This window comes from Pan troglodytes, chromosome 17 (genome assembly GCF_028858775.2).
Source record: "Pan troglodytes isolate AG18354 chromosome 17, NHGRI_mPanTro3-v2.0_pri, whole genome shotgun sequence".
NCBI lineage: Eukaryota > Metazoa > Chordata > Mammalia > Primates > Hominidae > Pan > Pan troglodytes.
The window spans coordinates 72,582,107-72,600,347 of record NC_072415.2 but is presented as its reverse complement, the minus strand read 5'-3'; the positions used below and the strand labels follow the sequence as shown (position 1 = coordinate 72,600,347).

General features: G+C 40.3%; 1 protein-coding gene across 12 annotated transcripts in view; it reads right to left on the bottom strand.

The window, feature by feature from the left end:
• The window catches only part of ZCCHC2 (zinc finger CCHC-type containing 2), a 63,958-nt gene that overhangs the window by 33,460 nt on the left and 12,257 nt on the right, over positions 1 to 18,241 (bottom strand). For 10 of the 12 annotated variants that reach the window (XR_010151978.1, XR_010151980.1, XR_010151977.1 and 7 more), the window contains exons 2-5: positions 13,733 to 13,844; positions 10,953 to 11,029; positions 8,654 to 8,725; positions 3,059 to 3,171 (exon numbers count right to left, since the gene is read on the bottom strand). Coding sequence is in view for 7 of the 12 variants with exons in the window: in XM_003315921.7 (XP_003315969.3) it covers positions 3,059 to 3,171; positions 8,654 to 8,725; positions 10,953 to 11,029; positions 13,733 to 13,844 (374 nt within the window). In the remaining 5 variants the exon portion in view is untranslated. The remainder of the gene's footprint in view (positions 1 to 3,058; positions 3,172 to 8,653; positions 8,726 to 10,952; positions 11,030 to 13,732; positions 13,845 to 18,241) is intronic. The other 2 variants (XM_016933835.4, XM_063795812.1) reach the window with 1 other exon arrangement.

Here is an 18,241-nt window from a genome sequence, read left to right as displayed (position 1 = left end):
CTTGAGCCTAGGAGTTTGAGATAAGCCTGGGCAACAGAGCGAGGTCCTGTCTCAAAAAAAAATTAATAAAAATAAAAAGTAAAAAATTAAATAATCATATACCTGGACATTGTAGTAGTTTAAAAACATTTAGAAACAACTAAAATGGACGTAAAATATGTTGATTAATTATGGTTCAGCTAAAAAGGAATATTATGTAGCAAATAAAGTAGCCATCTTTTTACATGTACTGATGTGTTACCATGTCCCAATATATTTAAAGAAAAAAGTGGCAGAAAAGTATTAATACGTATAAAATACTTCCATTTGGATAGTAAAGGAAATATACACACACACACACACACACACACACACACACACACACATAAATCTAAGGGCATGTATGTGCACAGAAAATTTTGGAAAAGTTAGGCTACTTTAGCTGTCAGATTTGGAGAATGGGAAACCGGGGAATTTTCTCAGTACACACCTCTGCATTCTTCAAAATTAGCTTTAATAACATCTTTACAGTAAAAACACCTAAAATACACACAGACACAGACATGCACAAGAGGCCAAGTATGATCAAAGCTGAGGAGAATCCTAAAAGCTTTAACAAGGAGTCACGCACATACTTTTTTTTTTTTTAAGAGACAGGGTCTTACTCTGTTGCCCAGGCTGGAGTTCAGAGGTGCAATCATAGCTCACTGCGGCCTCAAGCTCCTGGGCTGAAGCGATCTTCCCACCTCAGCCTCTGGAGTAGCTGGGACTACAGGTGTGCACCACCACACCCAGCTAATTAAAAAAATTTTTTTGTAGAGATGGGGTTTCACTATGTTGCCCAGGCTGTTGGCCTCAAATGATCCTCCTGTCTTGGCCTCCCAAAGGGCTGTGACTACAGGCATGACCCACCACGCCCAGCCACTTACTTTTTAATTGGGGTCCTAGCTGAGAGCCATTTTTTGAAAATGGCTCCTTCTAGAAATAGTTAATTTTTTCCTTCTGAAAATCTCAAACTTACAAATACAGTACAAATACTTTTTTCCTAAACCATAAATACCTAGTGTAATGGCTAACTCCTGGGAAGACATCAGTGAGTATTTCCTATATTCTCCTACAATCAATATCAGGAGATTAACACTGACCAATTTTTACCTTCTATTCCTCAGATCCCATTTAAGTTTTGCCAATTGACCCCAAAATGTCCTTTTCATATCAAAGACACCTGTTGTCATGGCAACTGGCATCTGTGGGGTGGTGGGAGAGGAGCAAGTCTGCATCTTTTGATCCTTCCAGACCAAGCTGGTGCCCGCCCAGAAGCCCCTTTCCTCCCCAGCTCAGAACTCTGAGCATCTCATCCACAGCTTGGGGGGCTCCTGCCCTGAGGCCGTGTCTTCAGGGAAAGGCAGCTGGGTAACCGTGCACAAACTGTCACACCCCGGATCTTGTCATACATGAAAATACTCTCCCCCTCCCAGATTTCTGCTTGTCTCCACTGGGGAGCAAACACTCATCCCCTTCTTTTCAGCCCCACCCATCCTGAGAATACTCACTGGTCCCAATTCCCTACTCAGGAGGGGGGCCGTAACAGTCAATGACACACACCTCTGCTCTACCTCAGGAAATCGGCTTTCCAAACTGGGCCACCTCAAGTTTAGAAGGCAGATGATAGGCTGTCTTACTTAAGCCCTGACCCTAAGCCATATAGGCTCCAGCACTGCTTTTATGTAATGTATTTATTAATAACTGCAAGTTTCCAGTAAAACAGCATGTTTCCTTGGCCATTATTCCTGAATTTATGTCCCTCCTACAGGGAAGCCCTCAGAGAGGTGAGTGCCACGACTGCCAAAACCATACGCTGACCTCCACCGTCACCTCCAGATCCACTCACTCAGATGCCTCCGCTCTCATCCTAATGAGACTCTCGCTGCTTAATTACCCGATTACTCCCATGGCACCTGTCTTCCAAGCACAGTTCATTCTACTCTATCAGACTCACCTATTTTCACTTCCTAGTCCAGCTTAGTTCTCGTAACTGTCCATCATTTGTTAAAAACTGAACATTTTTTCCCCAAAGTCCCTTGCCTCATTGTCTTTCTGTCACATCCAAGAAAGCCCCATCCAGGACAAATACAACTACCTGCTTTCCTGACACTTGGACCTGAGCTGCCGGGAAACATTTAAAAAATAATTCACACAACAGGACAGACCAATACCACAATAATTTATTGATCTTCAATCTCAAATGGACTCCACACCTTGCCCAGCCCACTTGATTTCCTTCATCAGGTTGTTCTCCAGCTCTCCACATAATGATTTTACATCCCCTCTACTCTCAAGCATGTGATCCCACACCCTCAATCTACCCATTCTTAAGAAAAACTCTTAGGGAAAATATAAGCTATTAATTGGGCAAAAATTCCCTCAACTTCCCATCATGAAACAAGTACATTTCCCTACATCCACACTCATCCCGCCTCCACAGGGTCCTTGTGCCGCCAATGGCGCGCCTTGCCTGTGTCTTCAATTTCTTCCTCTGTGAGCACATGGGAGGCTCCGGGAATTAATCCAAGATCATCTCATCTAAGCGCATCTTTCCCAACAAGCCCAACAACCTTACGAGGGCTAAACCTTGACCTCTGGCAGCACCACGGCTCCAAGAGAGTAACAGCCACGAAGAGCAGGTGCTGGAAAGCAGGGCTGCCCTTCACTCTCCCACCCACCAGCCCAGGCACTTGACAACTTTAAACAAATAAAACATCTCTCCAAAGTGGAGCTCTTGGACAAAGGCCTCTTTCAATAAGTATTTTATAAAGAATATAAGCGCCTTTATTCAATATCTGCGTATTTCAGAAGCAACTAAATTTTATGATATCAGAGAACTGAAGAGTACAATGATGAAACTAGTTTGCTATCTTTTACTATGAGCCTAGACCTAAATAGCACAAGGATAACATGTCCATTTTAAGAAGTACGCCAGAGAAAGGATCTCTATGATTCCCCCACCTGAAGACCCCATTTGGAGCGGCCCTTTGTCCTGTGTGTATGCTGCTATGATAGGCGTCAGGTAAATCATTACCTTAGGATGGGCTCTAGGTCAGGATGTCGCCGTTCCTCCCTTTTCAAGGAACCCTGATTCAGGGCTCTTAAGATGGTCTTGTCAAAAGTCTCTGAAGACAGTTCCTTTGGAAGCTAGAAAAGAAAAACCACAATATCCAATGTTAAGTTTCTCACTTACTGGTAAAGATGTTACAAGTTATATGCATAAAATGAAGATTAATGCCTCCTGCTCATTATTTTCCCAAAAGCAGTTTGTTTTCCAAATCTTCACAACATCTGACCCCATAATGAAGCAGCACAGACCTTTCCTACTGGGAAATGCACCATCTTCTGACTGAACCTCAGGGCTCCCCCAGGTGCAGGGCGACCCACAGCATTCAGCATGTTCCTGGGACAGGAGGATGCCTGCATGGACCTCACACTCTGGCTCCACATACCATACTGAAATGACACCCATGCTAAGGTTCTCGAGTTAAGGTGAAGATTCTGCTCAGCATAGCTAGTACTATTTTTACCCTGGAATAGTATTCCAAGGAGTGTTATCTCTGCCTTTGCACTTAGCACTTTTGTGCCTCCTGTTTTACGTTTTACTCTCAGGCAATGTCAGATCACCAGTGCTATGAAGCAAATAAAGAACTGAATATGAGAGACGGGTGAGAAACCCTCAATATTACTTATTTATATAAAAACCACACGCCAGAGGTGCCTCATGTGATTGAGGTGCCCTCAGAGCAATGTGCTAGAAACCACAAAAAAATCAACACTTGGCCAATAAAACTTTTAGGTTTTAAACAAAATTTAACCAGTTTACTTTAAAAAAATTCCTAAATTGATTATTCATAAGCCAACTTTCCAAGTCTTTGAAAAATTCAGTTTTAAATTTGACTTTTGATAACTAATCTGTCCTATTACTGGCACTTTCACTAAAATTCAGAGTAGAACCATTAACAATATCTGAGAAGCCACAGAAATACAAAAATCTATACAAATTGTTGATTTACATATTGAGCTTTGAGAAGTCCAAAGTAAATTTTCTTCTGAAAAGTAAGTATTTTGAGTCAATTCAGAAATGAGAAACTTAGCAAAGGTAGCATAAAGCATTCCTCATTGTGGGTACAGTAGATTGCAAGATCAAGATGCTCTGTCAGAATGAAGTCCCTTCTGGTCAGATAGAAGACTCTGTCGGCATTCTACACACCCGCTGTGGGAATCATGCCCTCTGACCACCAGGTCTGAATCTACCCTTCTTTTTTTTTTTTTGAGACGGAGTCTCGCTCTGTTGCCCAGGCTGGAGTGCAGTGGCGCGATCTCGGCTCACTGCAAGCTCCACCTCCTGGGTTCACACCATTCTCCTGCCTCAGCCTCCCGAGTAGCTGGGACTACATGCACCCACCCCCTCCCCCAGCTAATTTTTTGTATTTTTAGTAGAGACAGGGTTTCACCATGTTAGTCAGGATGGTCTCAATCTCCTGACCTCGTGATCCACCCACCCTGACCCCCCAAATTGCTGAGATTACAGGCGTGAGCCACCACGCCTGGCCTACCCATTTTCTTTTCTGAGAGTTTTGCTCTGTCACCGAGGCTGGAGTGCAGTGGCATGATCTCGGCTCACTGCAACCTCTGCCTTCTGGGTTCAAGGGATTCTCCTGCCTTGGCCTCCTGAGTACCTGGGATTACAGACGTGTACCACCACCCCTGGCTAATTTTTTTTGTATTTTCAGTAGAGAATGGGGTTTCCATGTTGGTTAGGCTGGTCTCAAACTCCTGACCTCAGATGATCCACAGGCCGTGGCCTCCCAAAGTGCTGGGATTACAGGCGTGAGCCACTGCACCCAGCCTTCATTTTCCAAACAAAGAAATCCCTCATTTCAATATTTATATTTTGATATTAGCATTTTAATACAGACTGATAACACCAGGCATATATCCTACTACCCATTTTAAACACAATTTATACTGAATATCTGTACACAGCCAAAGAAAACCAGTGTCAGTGAAAAGTCTATTTCAACTACCAAATCACTGATGGTTGAACTAAACACTGAAGGCAACAGCGTATAACTATTGACAGTTCAGTGACACTGTTCACGTTGCTGGGAAGACTGCAGGTAAGCAGTCATCAGTATGAGCAAACTGATTTATTTTCAAGTGGTTTTTATCTTTAATTTCCTGGGCATATTTGCAGTCCTAAAGAAAGATTCATTTGCTAAAAAAAAAATATATATATATATACACAGTTTTAAATCATGTCTTTTATATTCTAGTCACGTGTTTTGAATTTTCTCACCTTTCAATCCTAGTTCTAGCATACCCAGCCTCCCACCTCCAGAGCTCCAGCTCAGCCTCAGAACTAGTTCAGAGGAATGAAAGGTTTTTGTACCTAGCTATTACAAAAGCTGCTCTCTAAATACACTGAGACCAATGGATAATCTAATGCTTGTAGCACCCCTTGTTCATTAAATCATTCAGCAAACTTTCAAACTCCTACTGTGCCCCAGGCACTGTTTTAGGAACCCTGGATACTGCAGTGAGGGAAGAAACAAAAACCCTGGCTGCACAGAGTAGACATTCTGATCATGAGAAATGACAGCTGTAATTGCTAAGAAGAAAAAAACAGGGGACCAGACATGGTGGCCCACACCATGTCTGTAATCCCAGCACATTTGGCCAAGGTGGGTGGATTGCTTGATCTCAGGAGTTCAAGATCAGCCTGGGCAACATGGCAAAACTCCATCTCTACTGAAAATACAAAAATTAGCCGGGTGTGGTGGTGCATGCCTGTAATCCCAGCTACTTGGAAGGCTGAGGCATGAGAACAGCTTGAACTGGGGAGGCAGAGGTTGCTGTGAACCTCTCAAGATGGTGTCACTACACTTACACTCCAGCCTGGGGTATGGAGCAAGACTGTCTCAAAAGAAAAGAAAAAAAAAAAAAACAAAACAAACCCACAAAAACAGGTGAAGGGGGCCAGAATGCAAAGGACACAGGCTGCTATTTGTATGGGAAAAAAGGACTTGAAATATTGACCTCCAACTCATATTTCCACACTACAGCAAGCTAGAAGTACAGGTCAATGGGGTCTACAGAAGAAAAAGGGTGTTCGTTTGGACACATCGTCCAAAGGACAGATTTTGCTCCTGAACTTTTTTTTTTTTTTTTTTTAAGATGGAGTTTTGCTCTTGTCGCTCAGGCTGGAGTGCAATGGCATGATCTTGGCTCACTGCAACCTCCACCTTTGGGGTTCAAGTGATTCTCTGCCTCAGCCTCCAGAGTAGCTGTGATTACAGGTGCCCGCCACCATGCCTGGCTAATTTTTTGTATTTTTAGTAGACATCGGGTTTCACCATGTTGGTCAGGCTGGTCTTGAACTGCTGACTTCAGATGATCCACCTGCCTCAGCCGCCTGAAGCGCTGGGATTACAGGCATGAGCCACCGAACCTGGCAGCTCCTGAACTTTTGTAGATGATGTTAAAAAGAAGGTAAAAGAAAAAAAGGATAAGGTAAACTTGGAAAAGTATCATACAATAGGCAGTATGTTTCCAGAAGTATACGTTGCAGATTTTTTCATGTAACTGAGAGGCATTTATACTACTTGAGAAAAACATTATATCCAAATACTGGCTAAGCAGGGTGTTCATCAATTGCTATGATTCTGAAGAGTGAATTACTTATTTGGAGTTGTATTTGTTTTAAAGCAGCTAAGCTTTTCGAAAAAATGGGCGACTGAAGAAATCTGTCAAGGCACAAACAGCTGAAGCTTCCGGAGGGAAAGCCAGTAGAAGGCAGACTCCATGCGCCAGGCACTAGGCCTCAGCTGGGGGTCAGCTGCATGCTCTCTCAGCATGAGGGACAGGGAAGCAGGACCCCACACGCACACTGGCACCAAGTCACTTGGTCTGAACCCCCCTTTTCAAGGCTTTTCAGCCTCAGCTCTGTACTCCTGCAACTCGCCCACAATTCTGTTGTGGGAAGGACAGCAGAAGGGAAATGAAAACAGGCTACTCCTTAACCCAAATGAAGCCTGTTCGTGATCACTTGTCTAAATTTTGATAAATTTCTTCTATTGAGAGAAAAGTAAGAAATAATTAGAAGGGCTTGTAAAAGTGTGTGGCGGTGGGGTGAGGCAGCCCTGCTTAGCCTCCTCTGTAATTAGAACGTCATTCAGGCACTCATTTTCTCCAATGGGGTGCACTGCCTGGCAGATGGAGCCTGCCCCGGTCTAGGCCACTCTTCTCTGGCATCCTCACGACTGTTACCATGACTGAGCACAGCAGACAGAAGCTCACAGACCTATGCCATCTCTCTCCCCAAGGTGTCCAGAGCTGACATGCCACAGGCAGTGGCCTCTGGCATCTGGAAATGAGTAAAACTCATCCCCTAATCTTACCCAAGGCAGGTCACTAATGAGTGGGAGGAGAAGTCCTCAGCCCTTAACTGACAGAGCCTAATTTATAATAAACCACAGGAAGATGGAACTATTCAAGTCATCCCTGGGTGCTACTTCATTCACAGGGACTAATAAGAAATCCAGTGGAATTCACACTTTGACAGTCTTCCTCAAAGAACCAGCATCTAATGTGCTATTCAAAGCTCTACAAGTTGATGAATAAAAGTCTCTCATAGATTTAAGAATGATCTGAAAAGAACACACTTATGGTGACAAGCAGACAACCTAAAACTAGCACTAGCCTCATAATATCGTATGTTATATGTTTAATAACTACACTTGTAACCAAAACTTAGTAAGTCAGTTGGGAATGTTTTGTTTCTGGACTTTCTGCTTTATCTCTCTACTAACAATAAATTTTAAAATATTTGCTTACTGAGAAAGAATAATTTATCAACCATTTATACCTATTCTCTCCTTTTGATATGTATTTCTAACTATTCACTTTTCAATAAAATCAGATTAGTATAAAAGAAACAGGTGATGGTTTGAACAAAATGATCTAAGATACCTTTCACCTCTGGCAAGTCTGTAATAAGATGTTTCTATTATCTTCTTATTCCCAGTAGTTTGGAGATTCTATCATATGGGGGGTGAGGTGGGGAGGAGCTGGAACTCAAAGAAGGAAGAAATGGAGAACTATTTCAGGGAAGTGCACAGCTGAATAGTTGTGAAGTCTGAGAACTCCCACCAAGCAGAAGCAAGCCTCATCTGGTTCTGCAGACACATTCTCTACTAAGAAGTCCCTTTGCAAGCAGCCACCAATGACGCACATCTCTGCAGGAAACTAGGAACAGGGTTCCTTTTTTTTTTTCAAATAGAGATAGGGTCTCACTAAGTTGCCCAGTCTGGTCTTGGAAATCCTGCCTCACATGATCCTCCCACCTCGGCCTCCCAAAGTGCTGGGATCACAGGTGCACACCACCGCACCCGGTCTCCATTTTTTTTAAATGTAGAAATCCCTTCGTCATTTCCTTATGTTGGTAATGTCAGGTAAGAAAACATGTTTAGAATAACATGACGTTTTCCACAGCTAATGTTCATTTAGAGTTCTGAGCCAACCTTTATCTGTATGTTTTAATTTTCCTGGTGTTTTTTTGACGTTGAGGTTTCTGGATTCTGTATATTATATAAAAATCATTTTAACAACAAAATCTATATTTTACCTTCAGTAGAAATTCCTGTAGTTCTTGGTGGGTTTTTGTTACTGTTGTGACTGAAAGATCAGACCAATTTACCTGATTTAAAAAAAACACACATATTATATGGTTATTCCTTAGGCAGGAACCGGCTAGAAAAAAAGCCATGTGCAAAAACAAAGGGCCTTACTTAAATTTTACTAAGATTAACAGTTAGAAATATAAAGTTAATCTGGCATTGTCATAATTTCAAAATTAGTAAAATTAACTGCACATTGACATACGCTACTCAAAAACGTTCTAATAACTCTTTTCAAAATGGCACTTTTTAAAACCTATCTGAAAATGTGATTATGTTTAGTAATTTTTCAGAAAGGGGATATATGTTATTTTCTATGAACTTACAGAACTCTAAAATGACACTTTTGACAGTACAAATCTTTGCCACTCAAAAGATAAAAATTCTATCTCCTGAAACTTATTAGGTATACACCCTTAAGAGAAATAACTAGAGTTTACTGCCTTCTTTGGTAGTACCATTTCATATTTTTATGGAATTTATGGTTCGAAGAGATTTCATCTTTATCTCAATCTTTAAAATCCTATTAAGATGCTAGGGCCAGGTATGATGACTTCCATTTTGAGATGGAGAAACTTAAGTTCAAACAAGTTAGGTTACTGAGGTGTGTGACTCTAAGTAGGTTGCAAGAGTCAGAACTGACATCTCTTGTGCTACCCCATACCCACTACCTCCTCAATGCTTTTCATGTGGACTCAACTGTGGCCCCCTAAAAATTTCTACCCTATAATTATTTGAGCTAAATAAATATTTGCACTATGCTACTGTCTAGGCCTTACCAACTTATAAGTAATCAGATAGTTAAAAAATACATAAAATTTTATCTACAAGTCTAAAATTGGTATCTTTATTAACTGGCACATTTATTTACTTTACTGGCACATTACATTTCTTAAGTGATAGTATTCAAATGTTTGTGGAGCAGCTACTTGTGTTGGGCACTGTTCTGACTCTTGTGTCAGGGATGCAGAAATGGACAAGACAGTTAAGTCTCCGCTGACTGAGTTCACAGGCTAGTGCAGGAGACAGATCAAAGCCAAGTGAATATATAAGAATTTCCATCAGTGATCAGTGCTTTGAAGAAAACGCATAGGGCATGGTACAAGAACGGGGAGATGCACATGAACTGGGGTGTCAAGAAGGATCTCGGAGGAGGGAGCTTTAGAGCCAGAAGGTGGCCTGTCCTCGGTCTGGGGAAATGGGGGAAGAGCATTTCAGGCAAGAGGACAGTGAAGCCTTTAGGAAGGCAAGCTGTGAGCTCCAGCAGCAAAAGAGGCAGCCTGACTGAGCGTGGAGAGTAAAGAGTGAGACGCATGCCGCAGTAAGACACCAGGAGATGAGGGCTGAAATTCTGCAAACTGAGGATCTTTCTCCCTTAAAGCAAAGCTGGAGTTTGGAAATTCATTCAACGAGCAAGTGGTGGGATGGCTGAGGATGAAGAATGAAGATTCATGCTCTCCATGAGAATATCTACTGGAAAGATCTGTGAAAGGTACGAGGGCAGAGTACCATGGATGAAGGAGAAAACATTCTAGTGGAGGGTCAGAAATAACTCCATGAGAGAGGGACAGCCAAAATTTGGCAAGCAATGCCTTTGGAGAGGAACTGAAGTGAGGATTCACAAAAACGTGGCATGGTTCCACCTGGCTTCAGGGTGCGTGCCATCCAACCTGAGGAGAAAAGGCGTAGCTCAAGCAGGGAGAAGTAAGGAAGATGTGGACAAGGAATTCCCGATACAGCTGACGGGCAAGAAGAAGACATGCAAAGTCTTCGCCTGGGAGCACAGAATCAGAGCTGGGCTCTACAGCTAATCCCAGCTGTGGAAAGGACGGGCACCAAAACCAATCATGGGTAAGAAGACAGGGCAATGCAGTGGCAATAAAAGCGTCACAGAGAACAAAGAGGAGGAGGAAAATACCAGGGAGAACAATGCCAGGAAAGACGATGCCTGTGATCTTGACTTAAAACACAATGGCATTTTTAAAGATGTATCTTACATCTTAATTGCGTCCCTAAATCTAAGGCTCTTACTTCTTTTTAATAAAATAGCCAGGGTTATTTTAATGTGATGTAACTTCAAAAAAACTTGGCAAACCATGCAGTAGTATATGATAAAAAACAGTACATTCTCTTAATTAAAAACAAACATATATACCTTTTCCCTTAAATTAGCAAACCTGCCACAAGTTTTCCTAAAGATCATTGAGCACAGCACGTGAGGTATCTTTTGTGGGGAAAATGGCTTACTTTGAAAGTGTACTCCCAGTATTTGTCAGCTCTTTTTCTCTGGACTCCTTTCAACATTATCTTCTCAATGTGTACAGCTGAAAGAAAAAAACACACGCTGACTTGTGCTACAAAGACTATCGACACATTTCACTTACCTAAAGTAACCCTAAAAGTTGACAAGTGCTTAACAATTAAGCTACTCACTTTCATCTTTATGACTGGTCTTAAATCATGAAATAAAAAAAAAAGACAAAAAAACTAGAAGCATAGCAATGTGCCATCCACCCATGAAAAATTTTTTTTTCTATACCCATACGACATGCTGAGTGTTTAAGTAAATTCAAACACTCTATTAACACCAAAGATTTTAAGGATAAAAATAAAAGGTACCTGCAATTAAAATATTTTTCCAAATGATAATCTTCCAACTTGTTATTCAGATTACCACAAATACGGCATTTTAATATCAACTAAATATGGTTCTTTCAATTATTAATACATAGTAGGTATAAACTACAAAATATCTAGTTTTACATTTAATTTTTTTAAAAAACTACTCAAAAGTAATATACCAAGCTGAGGAATTTAAAAATTATTTTTCTCAAATGTAACCCTCAATATCATATAATGATAAATATAAACTGAACATTATAATAAACGTTCATTGTGGCAAAATTTTTTCACATTACAGAGATAAAATAGTAAACATAAATTATATTAAACTTTAAAACACTCTGAATTGAACTAGATAATCAGTTTATTCATGAAGTAAGCAAATGTATAAATCCCCCAACTATCCATTTTACAACACCTTTAATAAAAGTACCACCTTAGGAAATAAATCAATTTCAAAAGAGCCAATCTACGAAGTGTACTCTACTCTAAGGACTTAAAGACACTGCTGTTCAGGGTATGAACAGAAGAAACCACACTTTCAGGATAATGAGGGAGGTAATATCAGGCTGATAATGAATATGCTAAAGGTTACAGAGAAGAGGTTAGGAAAGTAACTCAACAGAATGGGTGGGGGGGGGGGTACACTGTTGGATTCAGGAGAGCAGGAGATGGAGGAAAAAAGGGGCATTCATTCATTTTGCCTTAGAGGAAGAAGTTAAAATAGACAAAGTGGAATACACAAAGTGACAAAAGCATAGAGGAGGAGTAAGACTGTTAAAAGACCACGGAAGGTGGGCAGTGAGAAGGCATGAAGCATAAGATACAGAAATACACAGGGGAAAAGACACTTATAATAAACAAAGGATATAACATTACCAGTATTTTGTGTCAACTTCCCAAATATATAGTGTTTGGTGGCCTGCTTGTGGGCCAGTTTCCCCTTTGCGGGCCAGAAATGTTGAGGATGGAAACAACGGAAAATCTCAAAAAGCCAGGCAAAAGCCTGTAACTCCTTAGAACTGTGCAATAGGATAAGAGCCAAAGTGGTGATGGGAGGGTATGCTGTTTCCAAAAGCTGTTATATTAAGTTAAAGGATGACGCCATTCAACAAAAATCTTCTGAACTAATCTTATATTCAGAAATAAAGCAGCTCTACTTCTGCAAATCATTGGTCCCCTCAAAGGTAGGGGATCTTGGGTTTTGTTTGGTCAGAACCCAGTTTTGCTTAGCAGAAAAAGCCACTATGACATTACAGGACATGGGAACACAGCTTCAGCGATAATTTCAAGTTCTGTCTGGTGTTGGCTACCAGAATCAAGGTAAGAGAAGACAAGAGTATGTGATGAGGAATGGCCATAGTGAAAGTACCCCCAACCCTCATAAATTAAAACTAAAAAGCATGTATTACACTTTTTAAGAAGTAGGAATACAAGAAAAATAATCTACAGTACCACCTTTACAGTTAATTGTCAGCATTTTGATATAATCTCTACGTTCTTCTAAAATATTTTTATTTAAAAAAAGGACCTTCATTGTAAAACCAACTCCACTTCAGGTTATTCGTATGTTCAATGAGCTTAGCTGAAGTAGTCTGATTAAAGTACTTTAGTTGGGAAGATAGGAGTACCGTGATCGTCTTGAATAGAAGTGGTCATTATATAAACACTTATGTTCAACATTAAAAATTCAGACCTATTTTTCCTCTGTGAGGAAAAATGTATTACACAAAAAGGATTATTACTGGTAAAAAAAAAAAAAGGAGATATAATGACATAAATTCAAAATTGTTATAACTGAGTGTGAAGCTTATCATATATCCTTGGCTCTTTTAAAGCCCAGATGGCAGTCTACATTTTCTATTTCAGTTTCTCTCCCAGCACAGGTTAATGGCTCCCCAAATGCAAAGAGGAAAGAATAATTTGAATTCATTCCTGTTCAGATGGCAATGTCCTTCCACCCATTCATTCCAGCCCTCTTAAAAACTGCATTATTGCAGGAAGAATGGATTTGTAAGTAACTTATTTACTCTTACAGAGAACTTGTATAAAATTCATTTTCTCAGTAGACACTGAGCTCAATTCTGCAAATAAAGCACTATACTAAATACTCTGGGGGTCTCTGCCCCCCAGAAGCATGCAACCAGGTTTAAGATTCAGCCGAGACAATGGACTACAGAGCAGAATGACTGCGTGCGTGCTAGGACAAGCAGGGCTGTGGCGCAGGAAACACCCAGCGTGCAGATGGCAGAACTAGGAGGACTGGCTCTTGAGTGAAGCCTAGGACCAGTAGGACTTCTCCACTTCAAAAAGGAGAGTAAAAAGTTTAGAGTTAATCAGCGTAAAGAGCACCCTGTAATCTTTTGATGTATTAATGCTTTAAGTTTACAAAAAAGAGAGCATACCTTCTCGCTGAGCTCTGTGAGGTGCCACGGTAAGTCCGTCCTGAGGTATTGGAGCTTGCTCTATTAAGCTGCTCTCGTTATTTTGCATGTAATCACCATGAGCAGAGTTGTTCTAGATGAGAAAGAGGGAGATATGTTAACTCACACCATGGACTAAGAGTAATAATCACAGATTTAGGTCTTCTCGTTTTACTAACAACCATTTTACTGGCAATTTTTAGAGGTCCAATAGGTGACTGCACACTATGGGCACAAAGGCACAGTGTGAGAGCCGCAAGCAGAAGATGAGCACTCTATTAATTATTGACTGTCCTAGCTTTCTTGGGACACAGGAAATTGCTTAATAATATACAGAGTTGCCAATGATGTCAATTCTGAATCCAAATCAAAGGAACACATAACAAATGGTGCCCTTTACACTAATCCTCCATAGGGAACGGCATGTGTACTTTTTACAAGAATCACTACACCATTTTTATTCATTGTTTGGTTTTAATAACAGTCTAAAAAGATGCTTTACTAGGAAAAAGTCTTATGAAAGGTATCATCAATACATGCCAAGGATTTCGAAACAAGAATATGTACAGGCAGGGAGTTTACCATTAAGGTTCAGTCATCTAACAGCAACTGGGTGCTCTAAACCTAACTGAGTTTGCTCAGCCAATCACTAGTGAACCGGAGTAACTTTGACTCCTAGATCCGATGCTTGGAGTAATAAAGGTGATGCCAAACTTACAAACAGCTCGCCAGAAATCAAGCACTGTCACGTACAAACTGTTACAACATCATATTGATTAAGTAAGTAAATAAATAGCCTTATGACAGTTTTTTATTACAACTCGCACCTTATCCCCTCCCTTTATGTGCAGAATCTCAAAACACTACTCATATCAAAATCAACTTGGTTTTAAGAATCAATTATGATTTTACAAATCTGCAGTAAACATACATTAATATTTTTTTCTGTAAAAAATTAGGCAAATAGAAGACCCTAAGCTCCCCACAAATCTCAATTTAAAAATATTTTGTTCTGCTGTCTAATCACGCACCCCGACCCGACAGTAAGTATGAATTGCTCTGTTTATGAGAACAGAGCACATTATATACTTTTGGGAGCTAAACTTCTGCCTTCTAGTCTGTCTTCCTTTATTTAGAAACCCAAGGAAACAAAGACTGTCTACCTAAAACCATTTAATAAGGAGAGTACAGACCTCTTCAGTCAACATCCAACTTCTGAAACACTTGGCCTGATAGCCTTTACCAATTTTCAATGCGACTGGTTTTTTAAAAATGCAGATATGAATTATTTTAATAACAAAACCACACATATCCTAACCCAGACCATATATTTTATTATAAAATGTAAAACCACATTTACCCACGAGAGATTCTGCTTCTCAAAAATTTTAATATTGCTGTAAATACTTTAAAAAACAAAGAAAATAAAGTGCTATATAATCCTCTCAAATAGTTGTGTTAACTGGAAGAAGCTTGGGTGAATAGGTTAACCAACTCTTTCTTTTTTTTTTTTTTTTTTTTTTTTTGAGACAGGGTCTCTCTCTGTTGCCCAGACTGAAGTACACCGGCATGATCATAGCTCACTGCAGCCTCAAATTCCCGGCTTCAAGTGATCCTCTCAACTCGGCATCCCAAAGTGCTGGAATTACAGGTGTGAGTCATTGTACCTGGCCAGTCAACCATTGCCTAAAGCGAAATATTTCTCTACATTGCTCATATATAGTTCACAAATTTAAAGCAATACTTTCAAATGTAAACTAATGCAAAATATGAAAAAAATGTTTTCATTAGTGAGATGCATAAGAAGATACCACTTTATACCCATTAGGATGACTATTATTAAAAAAGACAGTGTTGGCAAGGACATGAAGAAAATGGAACCCTTACACATTGATGGTGGAAACAAAAATAGTATAGCTACTGTTGAAGACAGTCAGGCAGTTCCTCAAAATATTAAACACAGAATTATTTTATGACCCAGCAATTCCACTTCTAAGATACACCCAAAAGAACTGAAAGCAGAAATGCAAACATAATCTGTACATCAGTGTTCATAGCAGTTATTCACAATAGCCACAAGGTGTAAACTCAAAACCCATCAATGGATGAACAGATAAACAAAATATGGTGTACACATCCAATTACCTATGATTCAGCCTTAAAAAGGAATGCAATTCTGATACATAATAGGATTTAGATGAATCCCAAAGAGAGTATGCTAGGTGAAATAAGCCAGACACAAAAGAACAAATACAGCATGATTCCACTTATATGAGATACCTAGAATAGTCAAGTTGATAAAGAAAGTAGAATAGTGGCTAGGTGTGGTAGCTCACGCCTGCAATCCCAGCACTTTGGGAGGCCAAGGTGGGAGGATCACATAAGGCAAGTATTTCAAGACCAGACTGGGCGACATTGCAAGATCCTATCGCTACAAAAGAATTTTTTTTTTTTTTGTTAGCCAGAAGTGGTGGTATGTGCCTGTAGTCCTAGTTAGATGGGAGGACTGCTTGGGCCCAGGAGTTCAAGGCTGCAGTGACCCATGATTGCGCCACTGCACTTCAGCCTGGGCAACAGGGCAAGACCCTGTCTCTAAAGCAAACAAAAAAAGTAGAATAGTAGTTACCAGGTACTGGAGGGAATAGGGTGTTATTTTTTAAATGGGTATAGCATTTCTGTTTGGGATGATAGAATGTTTGGAGACAGTGGTGATGACTCACGACAACGGGAACGTACTTAATGCTACTGAACCGTACACTAAAAAGGAGAAAATGAGAATTTTATGCTATATATTTTATATCACAATAAAAACTAAAAATGGAAATGATCACACTGCCTCCACAAACATTAAATTGAAGCAACTGTATGAAAGTAGTTTGCTTCACAATCAAAATCACATTTTTGAAGTCTGAAGTTAACTTTATGAACCCAATTTAACCAAGTAACCTCCTGTTTAATAACCTAGGGAGAAAAATGAAGTTTGAGTTTCTATCCAAAGTCCTAAGTTCATCAACCCATGAAATATCTACTAATTAAATGTTTATTTTCTCCTCCAAGTCTCAGCATGTATCAATGCTATAAAATCACGTAGACTATGTTTAGAAGCTATTACTAAACTCACTCATGTAACGCTGCATGAGCTGGAGATGAGAATCGGCAGCCCCAATGGTGGGTGGCTGCTCGGCGATGCTGTCTGCCCTGCACTCCCTCTTTACTTTCCTTAGGGGGAAGGGTAGCATAAAATCTGAGAACTCCTTCTTTAATGGAATCATATAAAGAGGAATGGCACCCACTTTATCTGTTAAGTTCAGATTCCCATGAAAATGCAGAACAGATGAAATGCCAGAATCAGTATTTTACAAAGACTAGTTGGAGAAAAGTGTCAGGACCACGAGAAAAGTGGAGACTTTTTGTGTTTGTATCAAGAAAGCAGGGTTTAAAGATTCTAAGCCTGCAAAAACACGCACAAGCACACAAAGAACTTTAGTAGGAGTGCATTCTCCTTTCTTAACTCGCCTGAGGCAGAGCTTCTTCTGTCCTATCGCTTGCCTCAAGAGCTACTGGTTAGCACAAACCTACACAGCATGTGGTTCAGGTGGTCTAGATGGTTTTGCCACAGATCACACGTAGACCCATCACAATTACATACTTGAGATTTCTTAACTGTGGGGACCTTGTGAAACAGCCAAGTAGCTGGACATCCTTAAAAACTCTTCTCTGAAAACATACCATTAGAACAAAGGTCATAGATGGAGTTTTAGTTCGTCTAACAATATTCTACATGGTTCTTGTAGTCCCTCGATATAGACTATAAATTTAAAAATCCAAGATATTCCAAATATAATAACACAGCAGTAAGAGTTTTTTATTTTTTAAAACCAAATTCACTAACTTCTTCTGAAGTTTTCCCAATTGTCAAATGAGACTTAGAAAATTAACAGCAATATATAATGACATTCTATTAAGCTTCCGTGGCAGATTAAAGGTAGCTAAAAATTATTTAATATTCCTCCCGCTGAAAAGTGGAACAAATTCCCCACCCAGTGGATCTAGGCTGGCTTTAGAATGTGCTGGTGGTGATGCTCTTCTAGAGTTAGGTCCTAGGAAGCCTCAGCCCTGGGCCTCCTGGACACTTGGGCTTGGAGTCCTGAGACACCACAGGAGACATGCACTTCTCCTGGCAGCCGCACTTGATGGACCACGTGGAGAGAGGAGAGGGGTCTAGGGGTGCCATCTGGGCCCCAGCTGTGTCCCAGACACCCTAGAACAGAGACAAACTCTTCACTATAGTTATCTGTCTAAATCCCTCACCCACAAAACTGTGAGAGATGGTAATAAAATGGTCATTGTTTTACACCACTAAGTTTGGGGGTAATTCTGTTCTTTAAATAGGCAGATTGATAGGTCTCCTCCTTCAGCACCGGCATCTGTGCTTCCTTTGCCAACATGCTCTCACTACAGAAGGAAAACATCTTTTAACCCTAGAACTAG